Genomic DNA, 25297 nt, shown 5'->3' with positions numbered 1-25297 from the left:
TGGGTAATTTTATAACCAAATAATCTTATATCAGTATATAAGTCAATGCATTAATATAAAAAAAGGGCTCTGGGGGGATCTATCCCCATCATCTCCCCTCCCACCATAAATACGCAATCGTTCTCTATTTTCATTGCCAACGTCTCCCTCTAACACCGTTAACACATTCGCTACTACTACTACTACCAAGAAATCAAGATTCTTTGTCTCTCCAAGTCGCTATTCTGTCGTCGCCGAAAACGAGACCTACTCCACCGACTCTAACGATAACAATCCAGTAGACGTCGACTCACAAAGCCAGGGGTCCGTGCACTCTACCACACATACACAAAAGAAAATAGATTTGCCACCAACGATATTTGTTTAAGGCGTTAAAAATGTTTTCGAACGATCCAAAGAACTAGCTATTATCAATGACCCAGACATTTCAGTTATAAGTCAACGTCTTAGCATCATAAACTCCAGCTTGACACCTCTGATAACTACCGAAAAACAACAATCCATTTTCTGAAAGACAATAAGGTGCAGTATCACTCATATCAATTAAAATCTGATAAAGTTTTTCAGAGTAGTGTTAAGAAATCTCCATCCAACGACTCCCGTTTCCGAAATCTCAGCAGCAATTGAAAAAATCGGTCATACTGTCAGGCAAGTCACTATTATTATTCATCATCAAACCAAAATTCCATTACCATTGTTCTTTATAGACCTTGAGATCGAATAGAACAATAGTGGTATATTTGATATTTTGATGTTACATACACAAAAATCATAGTCAAAGACCCACAACAAGCAAAGACAGATTTCCCAGTATTTAAATTGCCAATCTTATAGTCATACTAAAAGCTATTGCAACTATTTTCCACGTTGTGTATGTGGCGGAAATCATCTCTCCACTAGCTGTTCTAAGTCACGCGAAACTCCGGCCACCTGTGCTCTGTGCAATACCAATCCTCCAAAAAACTATAAGGGCTGCGCTGTCTATAAAGAATTGCAGCAACGACGTCGCCATCCCGTGAGCTCCAAGCATGCCCGTCTACAGCATTCACAACAGCCTCAACATCCTCCAGCCGACCAGTCCAACTATCTACCAACCAAGCAACCTCTCTCACCACTAATAAACCTAGTACTCGTTCATACGCTAATGTAACAGGTTCAAAATAATACTTATAAGTTTCAACCAATGTTGATTTCATGTTGACCAAATTCTTGGATGAATTTAAATCAATAGTTAACCCCTTAATCACCCTTCTGACTACTGCCATCACTAAACTTGTTGAATCCAAAAATTATAAATAATCCATACACCTCTAACCCCTCTCCTAAACCCAAGGCTGGGCAAGTTAATAATTTTTTTTAACTCAGTTAAGTTAAGTTAAATTAAAATCTAAATCAATTAATAGTTAAAAGTTAATTCAAAATGTTCTATCAATTGAATTAAGTTAAGAGTTAACCAAAATTTAATATTAACTTTTTAACTCAAGTTAAGTTTAAAAAAGCTTCTTGTTTTCTCATAGGTAAAATTAAAATAATCGGTACCTAAAATTGTTCATGTTATTAGACCAAAGAACTATTACTATTTTATGTGTGCAAAAGCTAACAGTACACATTTTGTTAGCATACTTATAACCTTATAAAATGTGTACCTACCAGCAATTTGTATTTCTACAATAGTTCACAAAATTAAATTAAATTAAATTAACTTAACTTGTTTAAATGTAAAATTAACTCAAGTTAATTAAAAGTTAATTCAAAAGCTCCTAAAGTTATTAGGGTCAAATGGGGTAATTGTAAATAAATTTTGTTACTTTTTAATATTTTTTTTATTTTCTAAATTATAATTAACAATACATTTTCTTTCTCATCAAAACCATTCATAAACATATCCTAGGCTTATAAAATTTCCTACACAAGACCAGAATATTAAATCACTTAAGAAAAAAAAATAATTTACATATGCCCCATTCATTTACATTTGCCCCATTTATTTGGGGTAAATGTAAACAATGATTTCACGTTATAAGAGTGAAATAGAATCTGGATCTGGGGCATATGTAAACAACCTGTATTACCTTTTACTAAGAGTAAAAAGGCCTCAGAGTGTCACAGAAGTAAAGCCCTTACAGGGATGGTGAACTACTATGCTAAGTTTATACCAAATTTATCAACCTTACTAGGTCCTATTTACAATTTGTTAAAAAAAGAGGTAAAGTTTGTTTGGACAAATGAATGTAGAGAGGCATTTAATAAGACAAAGCAAGCAATGGCATCAGAATCATTATTGGTTCATTACAATCCTGATTTAAATGTTGTATTGTCTTGCGATGCGTCGGAGTATGGTATAGGAGCAGTGTTAATGCATATTTTTGATAATGGAGAAAGGCGACCAGTGGGGTATGCATCAAGAATCCTGACCATGGCTGAAAGAAAATACTCAGTAATACAAAAAGAGGCTTTAGCGGTTTTCTGGGGGGTAAAGAAATTTTCTCAGTATCTTTTGGGTAGAAAATTTTTTCTTGAGACTGACCGTAAACCTTTGTTAGCGTTGTATGGGGAAAAGAAAGGTATTCCTGTTATGGCCTCTGGGAGAATTCAAAGATGGGCGTTATATTTATCTGAATTTGATTATCAAGTGGTACATATTAAAGGTAATGATAATAAAGTGGCAGATGGACTTTCTAGACTACCTGATAAAGATGATGTATTAATTCAAGCAAAAGAAGTGGATTATGTTGATTTTATGGAAAAGACTTTGCCTATTGATTATGAGGTACTTAGAGTAGAAACTAAAAAAGATAAAGAGTTTAGTTTAGTTATTAAATTTTTGAATGAAGGTTGGCCGATAAAAGTAAGCAAGGAACTGAAACCTTATGCAATCAGAAAGGAAGAAATTTGTGTAGATAAAAATATATTATTGTGGGGGTATAGAATATTAATTCCTAAAGTTTTGAGGAAGGATTTATTGAAAGAAGTACATTCAACACATTTGGGTATGTCTAAAATGAAAACATTGTGTAGATCATACATGTGGTGGCCGGGATTAGATAAAGATATAGAAAAGTGGGTACAAAGCTGCGATGCTTGTTTACAAAGTAGATCGGAACCAATTTTAGCGGAACCAAAAAAGTGGGAGGAAGCGAGTTGTCCAATGGATAGAATACACATAGATTTTCTATATTTACAAGGTAAAAACTATTTGATCATGACAGATATATTTACAAAATGGCCAGAAGTTGCTGAAATGAAAATATTGAACAGTGGTTCGGTTATTGAAAAGTTAAGAGAGATATTTGCTAGGTTTGGATTACCGAACAAAATTGTGTCAGATAATGGACCGCAATTTAGATCAGAGGAGTTTATACAATTTTGTAAAAATAATATGATTAGGTTTGTGACGTCCCCTCCTTATCATCCGGCTACAAATGGATCGGCAGAAAATGCTGTTAAATCTTTAAAAAATGGTATATTAAAGGCAGTTAAGGATAAAATTAATAAAAATGTTTCTTTAAATACATTAATTCAAAGATATCTAATGACATATAGGAATACACCACACTGGATAACTGGTGAGACACCAAGTTATAGAATGTTTGGAAGGAAAATTAAAACTAGGTTAGATCAATTATATATTCCTATAAAAAAAAATAAGTATGTAAAAAGATTTAGAAAAGTATATTTTAAAGAAGGAGACATAGTTTATGCTAGGGATTATTCCAACCCTAACAAAAAAGAATGGAAGAAAGGAACAGTCGAAGAGGTGTTAGGTGATAGAATATATTTAGTTAGATTAGAAAAAGGAAATGTGATATGGAGAAGGCACATTGACCAACTAATAGAAGTAGGTAAGATAAATGAAAAGAGTTTTGAAACAGAAGAAAATGAGAAAGGAGAAGAACAAACAGAACTGGAGGAAAAGAAAATATGAAATTAATGAAAGTTTAGAAAAGGAAGTAGAAGTTCCTTTACCAAAAAGATCTAAGAGAAAGAGAAAAAAACCAGATAAGTTGAACATATAAAATTTTGTTATATAATTATTTAGATTTCATATTTATTGTATGATGTTTATTAGTTAAGATGATTTTGTATAATGTAAAAGATTTAATTATGTATTAACTTTTAACTGTTATTCATTATTTCATTATGTATTGATGTAACTAGGGATGAGGACTGTGATAACGTCATATGATAACATAACCTAATAATTATAATGTATAATAGATAATGTTGTAACAAGAGCTGTAGACAACCATGTGCGAGTTCCAGACTCTTGTATCTTGTATATTTAATTAATACCTAATAAAGCAAAGTTGTTTATTCCAGTAAACTACAAGTGTTATGATACCTTTATAAGATATTACACACATATAACAGTTAATTACACATGAACATTTTACAACAACTTTTTTTATTATTACACATATAAAAACATGTATTAGTTACTAAATGCTACCATGCCCTTATGACTAACATAATCCTTAAATTTATTTGGTTTAACTATGGTTCTTTTTGGTCTGGTATTTTTGTTTTTTCCATTACTCTAGAACTTTAATTTCACTTTGCATATGTACTTCCCCATTATTAATATTTTTATTAATTTCCAATGGTACTACTACATTCTCATCACCCTCTTCTTGTGGTGTTATAATACTCTCTTTTTTACAGATTTTTTGTTTGATGTCATAACCATTGATTTTTTTTTAAACCTACTACCTCATAAAACGTACCTAATTTGATTATTAATTAGATTAGAAATTAATTATTAGTCAAGTAAACGGTCAATGACGAAAACATGACGTGCGAGGTAACAACAAGAAGAGCCAAATCTGGAAACGTCATTTTAAAAACCGCGAACAAGGAGCAAACCGACTCTTTAGCAGAAATCCTGAGATCAAGATTAGGAGAAACGGCGGTTGTCAGGAGACCCTCACATACAGTCCTCCTTTTCCTCATGGGTATCGAAGACTCGGTGAAAGAAAAGGAGCTCAGAGACACGTTGGTAGCATATGACAATGAATTAAAGAGTATTAAAAACATTGTAATACGAGAAGGAAGGAACGGACTTAGAACCGCGGTCATTCGCGTACCGGAGAGATCAGGGCGAAGGCTGATCGAGGAAAAAAGAATCAAAATAGGCTGGGGACTATGCCGAATTAAAGAATTTGACGAAAAGGAACAAGCGTGTAACAAATGCCGAGAAAAAGGCCATTTGGCGAAAGACTGCTGCGGTGCAGAGAAAAGAAAATGTTTTGGATGCAAGGAGGTAGGGCATCTCATCGGCAACTGTAAACAAGAACCCAAGGGGAACATCATCAATCGAGAAGATAATGAGACCAACGGGACGGGAACCACACCCCAGTCCGAACTGTCTCAAGAGACAAAATGATAAGAGTATTACAGATAAATGTAGGGAACGGCCGCGCTTCGCAAGGTCTAATGAAACAAGTGGCGGCAGAAATTAAGGCAGACGCTATGGTGGTGAGTGAGCCCTATAGGAATGAAGGGGAAGAAAACGCTTGGTTTCCAGATCAGACGGGAAGAGCAGCGATTGCAACAAACGGGACATTATAGTGGAGGCCATTGGAATACCATACCGAGGCTTTAGGTGGGTGGAACTCTCGGGCTTCTGCCTCTATAGCTGCTACTGGCCCCCACATTCTAGCTCTGATTTAACGGAATTTTCAAACTTTTTGGATCAACTAGAGTCAAGCATTAGGGAATCAACGAAGCCAGTTATTGCTGCGGGAGATTTCAATTCCAAATCTGGTCTGTGGGGCAGCAACATGGAGGACGCTCGCGGTGGGCTACTCTCAGACCTGATGTCGTCACTCAATATGATCGCTTGTAACAAAGGCAACATCCGTTAGAGGATATTCGGAAACCCATATAGATATAACCTTTGCCTCGGAGAGCATAGGCAACAGAATCAGCAATTGGAGGATTTTGGAGGAAGAATCTCTTAGTCTACACAAGTATATTACTTTTGATGTGCTACCCACCCCTGGTAGTACGATACATCGAAATAGAGACCCCAAATGGAGCTGGAGGAAATTAGATGAAGGAAAGCTAAGAGAATTTATTGATAAGACAACAGTACTAGCTACAGACCAAGTACGGGCAGGAGCCGAAGAGTTGGACAAATACCTAGAAATGGCTTGCGACAGCAGCATGCCTAAAGTGAAGTATAGAGGGAACAAAAATCCAATGCATTGGTGGACAAAGGAGATTGAGGAATTGAGGGGAAAATGTTTAAGTACACACTGGAAGCTGAAAATGTCTAACAGGAAGAGAAGTCGCAATCCAGATACTCCGGAGTTCATAAGTTACAGAGAGGTACAGAAATAGCTTAAAATTGAAATAGAAAAAAGCAAAAAAAGGAGTTGGGAAGCCTTTATGTAAACAAGTTGATGTGGATCCGTGGGGACTCCCATACAAAATTGTTACGAAGAAACTAATAGGGAGGACTCCAATACCGGGCATTGCAGAGCCAGGACGCATAGATGCAATTGTGAAGGGTGTATTTCCTAGTAAGAAGGAAAATATATGGCATACACCTAAGGGAAATATAACTTTCCCGGAGATCACAACGTCCGAAATTATAGAAGGCGCTAAGAAGATTCCTAGGGGAAAAGCACCCGGCCCGGGATTTTTGACACAGATTTATGTATAATATAATTTGATATTGTCGGACAAATGTATTATTATTAGTTATATAATATTTTGAATGTTACCTACATTGATTAGTAAATAATATAATATTTTATTGAATTTTTGAATATATTCCTGTATAATATATTATAAATATAATATATTTTTGAATATATTGTTGGGCAAATGGTGTCGGGCAATTGAATGTCGGGAAAGTGTACTGATCCCCTCGTGACCTGCTCAATATATAATACCTAAAAAAAAAATGTATCTCTACAACTATATGATCTTTGTTAGCTACTTATAACTATTATGTATTATTAGTTATTATGAATATTATGTATTCACTGTAATTCCATTATTATTATTATCATAGGATTAAAACCTTAAATTAATATTCATAATGAAGTACCTCCGATGGGAGGCCACTTCCCTCAGTTTCTTCTGTCTGTTTTGTACTATTTATCAATTAAGCTTATTGTTCAACAATGTAAAAGACAACTTAACATAGAATTTTGTTAAAATAAAAAAATATATATTTATATATATATTTGGGAAAATATTATAAGATATTAAAGAGGATGTCAGTATACTATTTGTTTTCTCTTTTTGGCTCACTCGTAAGATAGACAAAACGCATTTACGCAGAATCATTTTTTCTATGTCTTTAAGTAATTTTAGAATAAAATCTCCAATTACAGAAAAGATAGAAAATAATATTTTTGAGGGAATGACATATCAATTTGGCTAAAAATTGTCTCTAAATAATTTAAACATCATTTAAATGTGGTGTATTTTTTTGTTTATTTTGAAATTCGAATACAAAGTAAACTATCAATAAAATATAAAATCGGTATGTCACTTCCTCAAAAATATTATTCTCTATCTTTTTTGTAATGGTGTAGGTTTTACTCTAAATTTACTTTTAGACCTAGAAAAAATGATTCTGTGTAAATGCAAAACGTGTCCAAGTTACGCGTGGGACAGAGAGAGAAAACAAATAGTACGCTGACATCCTCTTACTTAAACACTGTATCTAAAATTTTACAAAGTACGGATATTTCATTGGAAAATGCTTCTATGCTTTTGGTTAAAGTTATTCAAAATATGCAACATATATTGGATATATATGTTGCATATTTTGCAGGGGCGTATTTATGGGGGCGGCTAAGGGGGATTCAGCCCCCCTCCCGAAATTCAGGAATTGTTTATGAAGTCTGCGTATTATGTCCCAAAGGATGTAAATTTTTTAACTCATATGGCTGAATTGGGAATTGCAGTTAGAGAAAATACCACAGCCCCTCCCCCCCCCCCTAAAAAAAATCTAAATACGCCCCTGATATTTTGAATATATATATTAATGGAGTTAGTAAATAGAATTTTAATAAAACATTACTGGTTTACTGAATGGACAAGAGGTGAGAATAGAAGAGATTTAAATAATTGTTCACAATAGGTTGAGTTAACTTGATTGATTTATAGATGTATTGGTGAAAATTAGATGGAGCATTAGCTGAGATTAAATGTATAGGCATAGATTTAGAAACATAGCGCTAAGAAAAAAATAATGAATAAAACGTGTCAAATATAAAATGGTTTGTGTAGGTTAAAGACTTAAGAAGGAATTTGCCGTCTAACCATCATCATCTAATATTGAGTGCTGCACTGTTAGGTTCTACCTCGATGGCAGGACAAGGAGTGGATTTAACGAATCCCATAATATTCCTTAAACAAGAATTTTGGATTTGTTTATTTTTTCCAATTCGTAAAAGAAACAACCATAGTCAAGTTTGAATCAGATGGGGATGCGGTAAATTGTTAATAATAAGCTAGAGGGGTGAGAACCCCACCAGGTATTAGGAACTGTTTTGAGGAAATTGGACTATCGAGAAATTTTAGTAAAGAGTGAAGTTATGTATAGTTTCTAACGTAGTTTTGCATCTAGTTTAATGCCCAAGTAGGTAACATTAGCAATAAAGAAGATGACTTTGTCATCGTAATAGACGTTAGGACTGTTAGGAGGGTCTATATCAGTGTTTCCCAAACTTTTTTATCTTCACCGCCCACTTCCAAAAAAAATACGACAAATACCCCCTTAAAAAAATAGTTACAAAAGTATGCAATGAAAAAAATGAAATTTATTGTTTATAAATATATATATAATGTATAGGTGAAATATAAAGTATAAATAGTATGAAGTATAAATGAATAAAAAAAATCTTAATGAGATGGATGTGGTTAGGTTAGGTTAGCTTCATTTGAAAATACTTTTTGGCAAATGAGACACATTGGTAGTGTAATATTTGTAGGCGATTGAATAAAACCGTACTTTGAATATTCAATATTATACTGCCTACATTTTTTCTTTGATTCAGCCATGATGTGAAAAACGTTTAAAATTTAAATAAAATAATACATAACAAATACGAAAATTACTATATAATCGACAACTAATAAGGTCCGCATTCGTGAGTGTACTAAATACAAAAATAATTCTGATAATGTTGATCACGTACGTTGTTTCTGTTATCGCTATAACGACAGATTATCGAAGAATATCGATAAACGACGAACGATTAATCTAAAAATACAAAATACTCATTTCAGATAATTTAGATTACGCCCCCCAATTATGCTTGTAACTTCCATTGCCCCCTGGATATCTCCAGCGCCCCCAAGGGGACGAAATCGCCCACTTTGGGAAACATTGGTCTACATATATATATATACATCGATTGAAAATAACAGAATTACATTTCTCTGGGATTCACTCCAAAATATACCTGGTCAAAAATGACTTTTAGGTCTTCAAGAGCTGCTGAATTGAGGTGTTCAACACCAAGACAGTGTTGTTGTTAGGTTATGGTATTAAGATTTTATATTGAATTTAGTGAGACTATATGGAATCTTAGTAAAAAGGTACATTAATGCATGTTATTTGTAATTTTTCGGTCCAAAATATCCTGATTCCTAATAATAAGTGGTAATGTTGAATCTTATTTAAGATGTTGATTTTAATACCTCCACCGGAAGCCTTTTACGCTTTGTGTTCTTATATATATATTTGTTTTTTTAATTTTAATTTTTATTATGATCTATTACTTCCTCAGTTGTTCTTATAATTATTTTTTGCAATAGATTAAATAAAACATTGTAAAAAAATAAAATAAATAAGATGTTAATTTATTTTGACGATTCGAATTGTGTCTTACAATATAAGTATGACTACTGCCGAGTCACTAATGCCTTGTGGAGGATAAAAGGTTAGTAACATAATAATATAATATTATTTAATATTCCAAAAATTTGAATTATTTGTTTTATTTAAACATAAATAATAAAAACCTGATGGTTATTATACATTTCTCCAAAAATTTGTTTTAATTTAGCAAATCATTAATACAAAAACATTTATCATATTATATAATTTATTAGTGGTATAAACGGGGCTGTAAGGGGTCATACTAGCAATCCCTGAAAAATACTAAGGTCACAAAGGAGTTGAATCGAGTCCTCAGACATTTTAAAAATTAGCTGTTTGAATTTTTGAATGTATTTATAATGCTTTATATTTAAAATAAACTATAATTTTATTAGTTTTAAGAAAAAAGTATGCTAATCGCTAAAAAACTTTCAGTCATATGGAGGGACAGTAAAGCCCCACAAGGACTCCCAAAATTTGGCCTAACTATTATGCCACTTAAATACATAATATTTAATTAAACATTTAAAATAATTGATAGTTAATGCTAGAACTAAAGTTTACATATTTCAATTGTTCTAAATGAGGGATTTTTCAGTATTGTCAATCCTCCAGGAATAACAATATCCAATACTTCCTCTAAATGTTTTACTGGAATCATATTTAACTCTTCCTAAAACAAAGTTTTTTCAAATGATTAAAAATTACAAACAACATCATACATGTACTTTTTAAAAAGAAAAATTGCAAATATTAGAGTTTACATTTTAATTATTCTTACCCTGATATTGTTGGGTATTTTTTTTAAATCTTTCATATTACGTTCAGGTATGATGACCGTTTTAATATTTGAATTGTGTGCAGCTAAAATTTTTTCTTTTACTCCACCGACCTTTTAAGGAAAAAAAAATATATTAAAAATTACTAATTAACTACATTATTTAATATGACATACAGGCAAGACATATCCATTCAATGATATTTCTCCAGTCATTGCAATCATTGGTCTTAAAGGTATTTTCCAAAAAAGAGAGATTAATGCACACACAATTGTTATCCCGGCAGATGGCCCATCTTTTGGAATTCCTCCTGTAGGTAAATGAACATGAACACAGAAATCTTGTATGTTAACTTCATTCTAAATAATAAAAACGCAATAAGATAATGGACAAGTGATTTTTTTTTTATGTGTTAACTAAAAAATTAAATAGTAGTTTACTTTTTTTACAAATGCTTGTATCCAATGCTGTGCTATTGACACTGATTCTTTTAGAGTTTGGCCTGCTAGACCAGTTAGGACTAGCTGATTTTTCTCGTTAGTCGAATACAATTTAGTTGCTTCAATAACTTGAACCATCCCACCGACTCGAGACCACGCCATTCCAATAGCAACACCTATTTTGTTACAACTTTCTTCTACTAGTGTATTTTTTACATTGTATAATTCACTCTAAAAAAACATTTATTTAGCTATAAAACTCATTGAGAAATACTTCCCTTAAAGTACTTACATCGAGAATATTCAATAATAATTCTGGTGTGACCACATAGTTTTTTATTGTTTTATCACCATTCTCAACTATATCTACAGCAACGTAATGACAAATAACTTCTAGTTTACGCTGCAATTCTCTTACACCAGATTCATTTGTATATTTTTGAACTAATCAAAATAAAATACTTATTTTATTACATAATACTGTAGATAATAATAAATTATAATTCATACTTATATCTTTTATTGTATTTTTGCAAATAGTTATCTGCAACTCATTCATATTATGATCTTTAAGTATCTTGGGAATCAAATAAGTTTCTGCAATTTGCATTTTTTCTTCCTATACAATTAAGTAAATTACTTAATATTTATATGATATTAACTATTTTTGTTCATTAAAATAAAATACTTGTGTGTATCCTTCCAAATAAATTATTTCCATTCGATCACGCAATGTCTGAGGTATATTAGCAGCACTATTAGCTGTTGATATAAACATTACTTGACTGACATCAAATGGCAAGTTAATAAATGAATCGACAAATGAACTATTTTGTTCTGGATCTAAAACTTCTAATAATGCTGCAGCAGGATCACCACTTACACCTCTGTACTAAAAATAAACAAGAAATATATATATACATAAAAATATGTTGTATTATAATTTAACAATAAATAATTATAATTAATTTACCATCTTATCAATTTCATCCAATAAAATTACAGGATTGTTGGTTTTTGCTTGTTGAATTGCTTGAATTATACATCCAGGTATAGCTCCGATATATGTTCTTCTGTGTCCTTTAATATCTGAATAGTGGTTTATCCCACCTAATGATATTCTAAAATTAAATTAATTAGTTTGTTTTTTGATTATAATGCAATGAAATAATTATGTGAATCAGTTTTTAAAAACAAGTTAGTTAATTAAACCTTTTAAAAGTTCGATTTAACGAACTGGAAATAGCTTTAGCGATAGATGTCTTGCCAACACCAGGTGGCCCAATCAAACAAAGTATAGGCCCTCGACGATCTGGGTTCAATATTTTTACAGCTATGAATTGCAATATTCTATTTTTCACCTTTTCCATGCCATAATGGTTTGATTTCAATACCTTCAAGAATACAAAATAATTAATCTTAATTTTAAAACAGGTGCCTTCATTAATAAATATTTACATTTTTAGCTTTTTCCAGATCTAAAGTTTCATTTGTACGTTTTTTCCATGGTAAATTTGCAACATAGCTGATATAATTTATAAGTACAGAATAATCAGGATTGCTAGTACTCATTTCGTGAAGTCTTTTAAATTCTTCCATAATCGTTTTATGTATTGGTGTTGGCATTCCAGAATCTCTGAATGAAACAAACAATAGCAATAAAATAAATAAATATAAATACATTTTTTTGATATGTATGATATGCATACACATATCATTCATATCATATAACTTACTGAATGGTTGTTTGTAATTGATTTAATTCTTGTGAATTTGGTTTCTTCAGTAAAATACTCCTATTCCCATTAGTAGCAGTAAGAATTATAGATGGGATTGGAATTAAAACGGGGTTTTCAGATTTTGAATATTTGTTTTCATCTAGAATATAATAAACGTAATATTAAAGTCCTCCAATTTAAATTTTTAATAAACTGAAAAATATTCTATAATATAAATATTACATACTAATTGTTTCTCTTTTTAGCCAATTTGTAACAAATTTCAATATATCATTTAAGCTTGTAGCTCTAAGAATTGTATACGTATCAGATGGAGTTAAATGTACATAATTTTTCAGAATGTAATCAACGGTTTTATATAAGGGAGCATTTTTGAATGCTATCTGTAAAGCAAATAATATGTTCGGTAACTCAGTGAAATAATAGGTACTTTTAATTATATTTGCTTATACCTTTAAGGATTCTTTTGCTGATGGATTTAATGTTATTCCTTGGTTGGAGTATGCTAAAAATACATTCACTGTTTTACTAAATTCAACATATAATTCTTGTTTTTCTTTTTCATCACCTAAATTATGATATGTTGAGTTAATGATTTACATTATATATTTGAATTGAGTATTAATTACCTTGGAGGATTTGAAAATTTTTAATTATTGTGACCTTATTACTTTGTAATGGCGCTTCATGAATCTTCATGTCTAATTTAAAACGACATATTCCTTGTATGACCAAAACAAAGTCTTGAGGCACAGAATCAATTTTAATTATATTTAGAATCAAACCTACAGTTCCAATTATATTGTTTGCCTAAAATGTGTTAATAATAATGATTAATATGCTCTAAGTGTAATTTTTATTTTTATTATTATTATAAAATATTAATATTTATTTTTAACTACCTTATCAAAATCGGATATTGGTATTACACCAATAAATGTGGTTTTTGAACCATAATTAGTTTGAGCATAATTCAATACATTAGCGCTAAAAATATTTAAAAATTTATATATACATATATATTTTATTATGTTTCAAAACTTAAGAACCTAATTTTATAAACAACTAATTTCACTTTTCACAACATAATTTCAATGCATGGATTTTAGTTATTGGTATACTAATCTACTTCAAAGCAAGATAATATTATTGCTTTTTCTTTATTAAACTACGACTTAGGAAACACTAAACTACTCGATAAAAAAATCAACTATGCTTGTCATTTGTTATTCGGTTTATTTATTATAAGATGGTCTAATAAATCAGATTTTCAGTTTAATTTGTTTATGATAATATGTACCAACATAAAAACAAGCATAATAGTTTTACTGCATGCAGATTTTCATAATGCAACAAGGCAACATTATCTTTTGAAGTTACGAACTAATACAGTTTTACCAGCTCTAGTCTGGTAAATGTACACGAAATGGGATAGCTAAATTTTTAAAATATTTAAAAATATAACTGTGTGATTTCTGATGAATATTGCAATCCTAAACACTGTACATCTTCTACTGATACCATCGTTGAAAATGGCTATAGTATATAATATCATAGTTAATCAAACAAAAAGGTATGATACATTGCTTGAGAACTTAAAGCAATAGTTATATTTTGAATCATATCATGCTCTAAGTAATTGTTTAATAGTTTATCTGGTCATGAACTTATCATACTAATATTCCTACTAAATAGTTCAATAATCATTACATGATAATGTATGAAACCTATTTAAAATAAATGTAATATTTTTTATAGTAATATGTATCATCAAATGTTTGGAAACCTTCAACTCAAGTATCATATATATTGAACTGGCCTAGTCTGCTCCTGGTATGTCATGTCTTACTTGTGGGATCATAACACAATAACTGAATATTAAAACAAAAATAAAGATTAAAGTATCTATCTTATAACATAACAACTAATATTGTCATTAATAATTGAAGAATATCTTAAAGTATTAAAGTACACTAGATATTGATTATTTATAAATGTTTTTATATTATATTGTTTTCTTACTATTCGTCAACTTGTAATCGAAGCTTCAAAATAAAATCGGGAATTAAAATTGGAGTTGTATAAATAATAGGCAATTCTTTGGGAATATCCATTATTTTTTTAAGATTGGCAAACTAATAAAGTCTTAATAGTAAAAACGTTATAGTTCCAAAACGTTATTTGAAAATTATAATATTAAAGGATTAGGAGTTAGAACAAAATAAAATGAAGACAGAAACTGGCGAACTAAAACACAATATTAACATTATTTAACACAAAACACACGAGAAAATTAGTTAACCGACGTCAGACACACCGTACAACATGCGGTAAATGACAATGTGCCCATTGTGGCATAAAAATTGAGTACTGATTAGCTGATATACAGGCAACAACATGACTAAGCAAAAATCGACAGCAATAAAATGGTTTAGTCCATGATTTAAGTGGACGCTACACCCCCATCCCCATGTGTTGTTTCCGTTTTACAAATATAAAACAGTGCGAAAACTGTTTTGCGCGGGAAACAACCACTCAAGCTGTAATTCAAACTAAGCAATCAAATTTTCACAATATATAAAGAGGAGAATATTTATTGAGAAATGTTGTTTTTAATTTTTCGACATCACAAATACGAAAAAAGTTCTTATTGTTTAAGAATTCATTATTTTGAGTTTTTCAAACTTGTGAATAATTTTTTTTTAAATTCTGATTTCGAAAAATTAAAAACAACTTTGCATTGTAAATATTGTCCTCTTCATAGTGTGAAAATTTGGTTTCTTAGCTTGGATTACAGCTTGAGTGGTACTTTCCCACGCAAAATGATAAATTGTCTACCGAAATCACAATTAAAAACAGTTAAAAAGTCACCACTAGCGCTTGAATTTAATAGTGGCTATAACCTCTAAATTGAAATAGGTACTGTGCTGGTGGGTAGCGTGCTGTATGGTAAATAATAATAATTCAAGGAAAATGTGGGCTCTATAAAATTGGCTCCCAAATTTTGGGTAAATATGAATTAGACCCTTGAATTGGCTCCCTAAACTTTAAAATATTATTATTTAATTAGGGATTCTCATATTATACGCTTTTACTTTTAAGACAAATTTAATGAATGAATATTATTATAATGTAAAATATGAACTCTAAAAAATAAATAAATAAATATAATGTAGTGATTTTAATTATTATTAAGTAGTTATGTATGTTTTTTTTTTAATTTTTGTTATCGCCGTGCGTCTTGCAGACCACAACGATAATAATCTATTAGCAATCATTATTATATTATGTTTACGTTATCGGTGTACGGACTGATCACGACGAAAACGGAGATAGTTTTTTATTATTTTAATATCTTGAGATTTTAATAGCAGTTAATCTATTTGTATCTGTCGACTGTCACTATCCGCCAAGTTCGGAGCGTGCACTATGTAATAATATAGACTATAGACATTATGTCCAAATGCTGTCATTGTTTGTTTTTCTAAATTAACATCCTGACTATCGAATGATGTATGTAACCACTATATCACAAAGTAATTGAATATCTCAATGTTTTTCTTGTGTACTAAATATTACATATGACACGGAATGAAATAAACAATTTCCATCACCTACTATGGGAATAAATTGATATTCTGTTTTAAAAATAAAAACTACATTTAATAATAATATTAATGTATTATAAAACAATTTCACTATTTTGTATAACGCCGCAATGTAAATGAATACGCCAGGCAGAGTAACGCACGTTGATGTATAAACAATTTACAACATTTTAAAACACTCGCTTCAAAATTAAAATATAGCAAAAAGCCCTTGAGGTCGCCTAAATAATACTTTTACCTTAATTTTATAAGAGGTCAATCCACTCTACTTTTTAAACTAATGGAGTTAAACGTGATCTGTGTAGTGTATATTTGATTTGTGTAAAATTTGATAAATGTTACGCACTTGCATGATGGAGATATAACATGCGGGTATCACGTCCTATGTAAGTTAAACGCTGACGAGGTAAGAGGACGTGTATTAACTAACAACTGAATTCAAATGGTTTGTAGATAAGTGGTTTTATATAATCTACTCAAAAAATTTTCATGGCCACGAATACAAAAGCCTTATACGAATATTGAATTTTTAAGACATAGATACAGATATTTTTAGATGTAACAAATTAGAAAATTTGTAATATCGAGCGTAAAAATAATATATTTTACTACGTTCACTATTGTAAACAAATAATGTCTCCTACGGGTAACGTCACAGTCCGATTACTCCCACTCCCAATTTTTGATATTTTCTGTATGAGGCAACCTTTATTATCTATAAACCTTGGAAGAATTAAACCAAACTTCGATTCAACATGCAACTATAGAACCTGTTATTAAGTATCATGATAGATACCAAAGATTGACATACTGCCTATAATAAATATCAGAAGATTTGAGGAACGTGAAGAATTGGTTGACATTTTGAGTTAATTACCGAATTTTGAAATTGACCGAGAAAAAGAACTGCAAAAAGATTTATTAGACACTGGATTGGAAATTCCACCAAATTATTTTGTCCTTTTAGAATTTCCTGAAAATGCAATCGCTTTAACTGCAGGATATGATATCCGAATAGTAATAATCTATTTTTAAATATTTCAACATTTGCAAATATTTAAATTATAACGTTAAAACTGAGAAAACGAATCAAGTGCCATAAATATGGCAGCACTATATTATAAGGGTAACTTACAAGACAATCTTGTAATGCGGAAAAATCTGGAAGGTTTGCTAACACCAGCTAGTGATTACTATCCTCAAAATGACATAACTCTTATACCGTCGATTGAAATGTGACATATTATATTGAGTGTAAAGCAAGCAGAAGATACGTTGACATCACTCGTCGTGCTATAAATACAAGTTATAATATTCGATTTCCCCCCCCCCCCCAGGTTGAAAAACGCTACTACAAGTACATTTAATTATACAATTTTAGAAAAAAATTAAAAATAAAACATGTATTTGATGTATTATATATTAAATTAAGTATTTACAATACATTAAAAGTATTCAGATATTTAACTTGTAAGAAATATAAGTAAAAATTTTTATAAAAAATTTTTAACACTGATATTTTCTTTGTAGATAATTTTTTTAATTCTGTCAAATTTTAAATTAGGAATTTCAAAAATATTAATATCAATAAAATTATATTTATAAAACAGATCTGTATTCGTCATCACCTTTGTTAGAGTTCCCGATAGTAAATATAACTGTATGTTGTTCTGCCATCAGTTCATAACTCCCAAATCCCACAACTTTATGTTCTAATTAGCATAGACACTAATAAAAAAGAACTGGAGGGGCAAGCCCCCAAAACTTTGTATAGCCTTCTAAAATAAAAAAAAACAAATGTCATATACATATATTCCATATTATAAGTGCTAATAAAAACTAGATTTTAGCTCCTCATATCTCAAACATCGTTTGTGACTATACTTCTATGGTTTAGTTGATAAAGTTTTCCATATTCCAACTGTTACTTTTTCAGTACTATTGATCAGAAGATTACGATCGTTGTATTATTTGCATTAATATGGTTTTTGATGTCATTAACTCATAACATGTTAATTTTATTAGGTTTAGCTCACAATGATTGGAAGATAAACACAATATTACTTAGTTGTGCACTTAAACCATTTCTTCGATAACATAAGTTGAAATTGGCTCAGTGTCGGCCTAGCACACCAAAGACTTGTGAAACCGTTTCTTTAAAGGGCTCCGTAAAGAAAAAGTGGCATACGAATTACGCATGGTTTGATATTTCCACGAATACTTTATTTGGACTCCACTCCGCAGAAAAACCAGACAAGACAAATGAATAAAAGATTTATACAATCCAGAAAAAAAATGGAGTGACCTTAGCCTGACAATGCATTGGGTTTAAATTTTTTACTATTTCTAGTAATTCAGGTATTATCATTGAGGTATTGATTACCTCCTATGAATTCTTTGTGGACTAGAAAAATACAGCAGGCATCCAGGAAAATTGATCGTTAGACTTAGGACTTTATATGACATAATAAAGAGACGCTTGGCTTCACTGTCAAGATTGACTGCTTATGTTGATACTCCCTGGGAAAATGATTCTAAACATGACCAAAAGAGTTTTGTCACTCAATTTTCTACTGGTAATTTCTTTGGCACTCACCCACGTTTCATTCAGATAATAAATTGGGATTCTCTGTATTTATGTATGGTTCTCAAATATTTTTTCCATCAATGAATAACGCGCTAACATACTTAAAATCCATTGTTATTATTAGATATAACATTGAATAAGAAAAACTTTGAAGATTTTTTTGTCTTCATTAATGATCGTTAGAACTTAACTCAATTTTGGTAATTCATCATTAAACCAAAAGTGGTGGATTTTCTTCCGGTTGGCATATTAATCAAATTTATAAGATGTATAAACTTTTGTATTAATATTTTTAAAACATTTTGTCATTTTAAGTGGTTAAGATTTGCGCTCATGGTATTGGGCAGTGGTATTTGAAATTGTCTTGGCTAATTTCCAATTCCTTCCAGAGAATTTTACGTATCTCTAAATGCTCTACTATAAATTTACGTTTGTATGTATTCATTATAACCTCACATTGTCTAGAAGAAACAAACTGAAAACAAATAAATATGTCTACAAAAATGAATAGTCATAGATTTTTAAAATGTTAGATATTCGATTTTAAGCAAAGCGATAGATGTATTACAAACCTTTCTAACTCAATAATTCAGAAAAATTGCTCTAAAAACTAGGATATTTTCAAAGTATCGAAATTGAAAAAAATATTGATTTTGAGTTATTATATTCTTCTATAAATGTTTTATTTCTCGTTTTCCAGATTTAATTTCCATACCTAATTTTTGTTTTCTAGGTGTATTTTCCGATAACTATTCAGATGTTTGATTTGAAGAATTATAGTTGTGATTGAGCTACAAAATTCATTTGAAACACTAGAAACTAGAAGCATCCATGGATCCACTTCTTAATCCTTCTGTGCCCGGAATCGACTTATTACAGCTACTCTGATCTTTTGAACTATTGTCAAAAACCTGTGTATAAAATATCAATATGGGTTTTTGAGTGTAATTTGACGAATTTTGTTGTTTGAAATATTATTTCATCTAAAAATAATGATCAAAGTTTAATTATTAAACCAATAATTAGTTTATTAATATCAAAATTAGTTTTTTAAATTATTTAAACTATTTAAATTATTTTTAAACATATTTTAATAATTGTATTATTCACTTACCATTAAATATTGATGGAATAGCATTGAAAATTAGCCAGTTTTTTTGTTGTAGGGCTCAAAAATATTGAATCTACAAAGTGTTTGCCGCATAATTTACAAATATTTTCTTTTTTTTTTTACAGTACTTCGGTCAAATTTTGTGTAAATTAATTTTTTATCCATAATGTTAAACGAACGTATTTTGGATATTGGAAAAAACCTATATTTGCAGAATTTGCTTTACTTTTGCAAAATTAAACAGTGTAGTAACGCATATTAGCGAATTTTTATTTTGCTCATTTTTATTTTTATTTTTATACCATAACACTAAATTGTATATAACAAAAAAAAAATGTATGAAACTTACACATTTGATCAGTGGTCAACTAATAAGTCACGTGGAAATCACACAAATAGCAACTAGAGGTCAAGAATCCAAGAAACCCTATAACACCTAAGGGATGTAAAAGGTCAAAACCATGGAGATTAGTGTTGGTGCATAAGGTGACCACAATAATAGTGGACAAACCTTGTTATTATAAGGAATAAATAATTATGTAAACTGTATGATGTATAATAAAAATTAATTAATTAAGAATAAGAATAATAAAAATAGACTGCCTGGTTGGCTATGTAATTCAACAATAATAATTACAAATTAATATATACATAATGGTAAAAACGTTGACTCAGAAGTCCAATAAAAGAAACAATACAATAAATATATAAAATTAAGTAGTAATGCTAATAGAACAAAAACAATAATATAATAATAATTTAAATACTTTATGCCTCAAACGACCCTAGTAATAAATATAATGATGCCTCAGATGGCCCTTGTAATAAATATGATAATACTGAGGTAACTAACCTATTTCTATTGAGCTGCAGCTCACAAATTACAAAAATAAAATACACTAACGTGGCCACATAGAACAAATGGTACCGACCAGCTAGCCATACAACAATCCACGTGCAAATCAACAATGCTGGATCAACAGGCATTAGGTGCCAAAGTTAGGTTAGGTCCTATTGCTGGTAAAACGACAACCCTAGACTAACAATGACAAGTTTTAATACGAGTATAATTATATTATATAATTATATATTAAAATTAGAGTTGTCGAACGATAATCATCAAACAATAGAAACAAGAATACCAGAGTTGATCACAGCAAAAAAAAACTTATATAAAAATAAACACTGAACAAGAGGTTTGCAAGCAGTCGGGTATTACAGCTAAAACTTTAAGAAAACCCTTGTCCGAACCGACGGACGAAAAAAGAGCAAGTTGCAAGTATTTTAAAAGAGACATAACGAATATGGCCAATAGTTAATGTAATCACCATCGCCGTGGTTGATAACGGACAAGCGCTGTCAACACCAATACAATACGACGGCAATAGGCACTTAAAAATTATTGGCACCACTATATAAACATAAAAACAAAACTAATAAATACACAAAAACAATTAGAGTAAGGAGACCAAACTCTGTATGCAAAATAATATGGCCCAATAAAAGTCACATGGTTATTTTGCCGCCAGGCGCGCGTCATTCGCTAAGTTTTACTACATATTATATAACCTAACCTATGTACCTACTTACTCATAACCTGAAAATTGCATTCAAATTTAGACATCGTAAAATACCCGATTTATAAACTCAGGTAATGTCCTTAATTTTAAGTTTGAGAGGACGCCACACCCTCTGTGTTGTCTCCATCTTACAAGTGTGTAACATCACATAAGACATAAACTGTTTCGTGCGGGAAATAACCAAGAAAGCTACAGTTATAACTAAGAAACAACATTTTCACCATATAAAAAGAAAAATGTTGTCTAATAAAATGCAATATCGTTTTCTTTTTTTCGATATCACTTATACAAAAAAAATTCTTATTGTTTCATAATACATTATTTTTGTGTTTTTTAACTTACTCTTATAGATACCAAAGCTAAAATATTATTATTCATAGATATTTAGTAAACATTCTTAGAATAACACACAATTGTATGATTGTTGTACGACCATTCTCGTTAGATTGAATATGAAAAATGTAACTCATATGTTTGTAAATTAATCATTGATGGTCGTAAAATACGACGAAAATAATAACTTGATTACAACAAAACCCAATTTAAATGAAATATTCAGTTATTTAAAATACCAGACTTTTTCTAAGTACCAATAAGAACTAATAATAACCAGAAAACTTATTGTTTATAAAAATGGTGTCCCGGCTCTAATTCCGGTTTTAAGCATTGTAAAATATGGGTTCCAACTAGGATTCCGGTTTTTGGATTTTCTTCAAGAACCTGGTTCTTTCAGTTCTAGTTCTAGTCCCTGAATTTAATTATCATTTAAATTATTTTAAATAATAAAAACAAAATAATAAAAAAATTATTGAAAACTTTATAATTGTATACATTATCTATTTTTAAATTTAATATTTTTATGAATAATAAATAACCATGTATGAATTAACCATGTTCATGTATTTAATAGCTAATTAGTTATTATTATCAAAATGTATATTTTGTTTTTACTATTGAAACCAGTTTTAACTTAGAGCCCCCTACTCCTATATATATGTTTTATTGTTTTAGATCTGATCCAGATCAAATGACACTCTTGGTGGCAGTAAACCGTGTACTATTTGTTGGCACACTCTATAAATGAGCATTAAGCAGCTATAGGAGTTATTTAGTCATAGGTTAGACAGGGTAGTAGGTATGAATTTCAATGTTGGAGCCAGGTAGGAATCAATCATAGACATTGTTATAAACGCAGGTGCCTACGATATTAGTAGACTTGCTTGTTTCCTAATTTTAAATAAAATATGTAGTAAGTTAATAAGAGGACTGTATTTTAATTAGGCTTCAATAAAAACAAATAGAAAATAATACTATAATAACAATTAATATGTTCACAATATCACACTTGATACAATAAATAATAATAAATACATGCTCAGAATTGGTATAGCAATAACAATACAAAATTGGTATATAAATTGCCAATTTGGTTAAATTTTCACATAATAATAGTACCAATTACAAAACGTTGCAAGATCTCTGCTACAAATAATATAAACATTATAAACTAATTAAATAATAAATCTAATATATATTAGTAAATAATAGTGGTACACCACCTACCTAGGTATGGTTATGGGTTGAGCAATGCCGTGATCCATAGTTAAACAATTATAAAATATAAGAAAAAACAGGTATGATTCGCACATTTGCTTCAAAACCGCTAACCACACAACGACTGAGATCAAAAACCAAATAATACTAATGCTGATTGAATGCTGTACTCTCAATAACCATGAGCCAACAGTTAAAGGATATATCCTAATTAGGAAAAATAATATAAATACCAATACGGCAATACATAATATGAAAGTATAATGGAACAATATTACCAGATGATATTGCAGTGGACACGAACAGTAAATAATAATAATGAACAAAAGGAGGCTTGCCCAGACTCGGCTGCAACAAAACGCTAACAAAAAAACTTCAACAAACGTACAAGAAAAGAACCATATGTGATTTTTCCAGAGTCGGCTGCGACGGAGTACAAAAAAAACAACTTCAAAAGTTTGAAGATATATGTGATGACTGTAAAGTTGCAAGAAAACAGAACAAGTTATAAAAAATTAACCGACAAATAGGAACGTAGGCCGACTTCAAACTTTCGCCAGTGCCCAGTGAAAGTGGTCAGTCGTGGACTCGACGTGGTTACCGCACAGCTTGCTGCAGCAGCAGGCTGTAGTTGCTGCTAAGTCCACTGCCACCAACATAATAATAAAATAAATATCAGAATAATAATAATATGATAGTGTTCGAGCGCGAACATTGAGAAATAATAAATATGTCTAAGCAATCATTTTTTAGTAATGAACCAAACGAAGTGTTAGCCGTTAGGTCCGAACTATAGACTATAGTCATTAGTCACACTGATTTCGCCACGTTGATAATATTCATAGTTATTAGTTTTATTTTTACATCCCAAGTGATCCATTTGTTTTCATGTTATAGTCTGTGTTAAAACCACGATTAAAGATATAATGGTAATGGTTGATCACCGACGCGACGGGCTAGCTATCAGCTCAATCAAGCAATATCAATTTCCGTTTAAATCACTTTCAGAATCAGCTGCTTAAGCTTAATCAACTTAGTGCGCTCTTTATTACGAGTTTTCGATATCGAAAGCAATATAATATCATTAATATCATAGCAAATTGTACGCTCAGCAGATCACCCGAGATCACGTTTAGCTCCGTTAGTTTAACATTTAGAGTTATTTGACCTCTCATAAAAAATAAAGGTAACATTATTATGGAGGGCTTCTCATAGGCTTTTCGTAATATTTTAATTTTAAAGCGAGTTATGAGTATTTTAAGATATACAAACAATTTACAATTTTAAAATACACATAACTCGTTTTAAAATTAAAAATAAAAAGCCTAAGAGAAGCCCTCCATAATATTGTTACCTTTAATTATTATGTGAGGTCAACTAACTCTAAATGTTAAACTAACGGAGCTAAACGGCCTAAACGTGATCTGCTAAGCGTGAATTTGCTATGTTACACACTTGTAAGACGGAGACAACACATGCGCGTGTAGCGTCCTCTTAATCTGTTATGACTAAATGGTCTAAATGCCGGGATCACATCTAAAATATGATACTAATATTGTCTAAAAAATCTTTAAATATTCTTGTTATATTCAAATATGTTAATATGTAAATATGCAAAAAATCGATAAACATCAATATATTATGCTTAAATATGCATTTTTAAACAATTTTTTTTTCAACTTTCATGTAATCGTGAAGTAACTATATGTACTTGCTGTACGCCTGTACACTTTTAAAACAATGTCATTTTTTTTAATGGTTCTATTCATTGTTTTAATAGGTTCTTAAAATTGACTGATTTTTTAATTTGTTCGTTTTAAAAATAAATTACCAATCTACACATACGAATAACGAATATATAATTTCAATAGTTAAAATGTGTAAAAGAAAATTTGAATATTTGATTTACGTTCGGGTCAAGGGCAGTGGTAGTGGTCCGAAAACTGCCCGATGTCCATAAATTAAAAATCACTTTTTGAACGCAATTTTTTTTGTCTTCGTGGATGGAACACTGGAAATATTTAAATGCATATTTTGATAACCCTTATCAGT

General features: G+C 30.4%; 2 protein-coding genes and 1 pseudogene across 4 annotated transcripts; 1 reads left to right on the top strand and 2 right to left on the bottom strand.

Moving 5' to 3' along the window:
* The first annotated feature begins 5379 nt into the window (after positions 1–5379).
* Positions 5380–6342, top strand: LOC149056406 (uncharacterized). Its single transcript, XM_089227074.1, has 2 exons — positions 5380–5475; positions 5851–6342. Exons 1-2 carry the CDS (start codon positions 5380–5382, stop codon positions 6340–6342), a joined length of 588 nt encoding a protein of 195 aa, XP_089083200.1.
* A 1695-nt stretch (positions 6343–8037) lies between these two features.
* LOC149056405 (uncharacterized) lies at positions 8038–9024 on the bottom strand (annotated as a pseudogene).
* A 783-nt stretch (positions 9025–9807) lies between these two features.
* Positions 9808–23820, bottom strand: LOC107167660 (lon protease homolog 2, peroxisomal-like). 3 transcript variants are annotated; one of them, XM_089227524.1, is made up of 17 exons: positions 23524–23820; positions 23255–23452; positions 13708–13792; positions 13435–13615; positions 13258–13373; positions 13032–13188; positions 12803–12944; positions 12525–12702; positions 12279–12460; positions 12040–12187; positions 11755–11958; positions 11577–11685; positions 11359–11510; positions 11067–11297; positions 10803–10985; positions 10629–10739; positions 9808–10520 (listed from the first exon to the last, which is right to left on the bottom strand). In XM_089227524.1, exons 2-17 carry the CDS (start codon positions 23338–23340, stop codon positions 10401–10403), a joined length of 2385 nt encoding a protein of 794 aa, XP_089083650.1. In that variant the 5' UTR covers positions 23341–23452; positions 23524–23820; the 3' UTR covers positions 9808–10400. The 3 variants fall into 3 exon arrangements, with proteins under 3 accessions (XP_089083650.1, XP_089083651.1, XP_089083649.1); XM_089227525.1 differs by lacking the exons at positions 23255–23452; positions 23524–23820 and adding exons at positions 14592–14676; positions 14828–15172; XM_089227523.1 differs by lacking the exons at positions 23255–23452; positions 23524–23820 and adding an exon at positions 14828–15178.
* Positions 23821–25297: the final 1477 nt, after the last annotated feature.

This window comes from Diuraphis noxia, unplaced genomic scaffold (genome assembly GCF_037042655.1).
Source record: "Diuraphis noxia isolate RWA-SAM2 unplaced genomic scaffold, SU_Dnox_SAM2 contig0004, whole genome shotgun sequence".
NCBI lineage: Eukaryota > Metazoa > Arthropoda > Insecta > Hemiptera > Aphididae > Diuraphis > Diuraphis noxia.
This window is presented reverse-complemented; position numbering and strand designations above follow the sequence as displayed.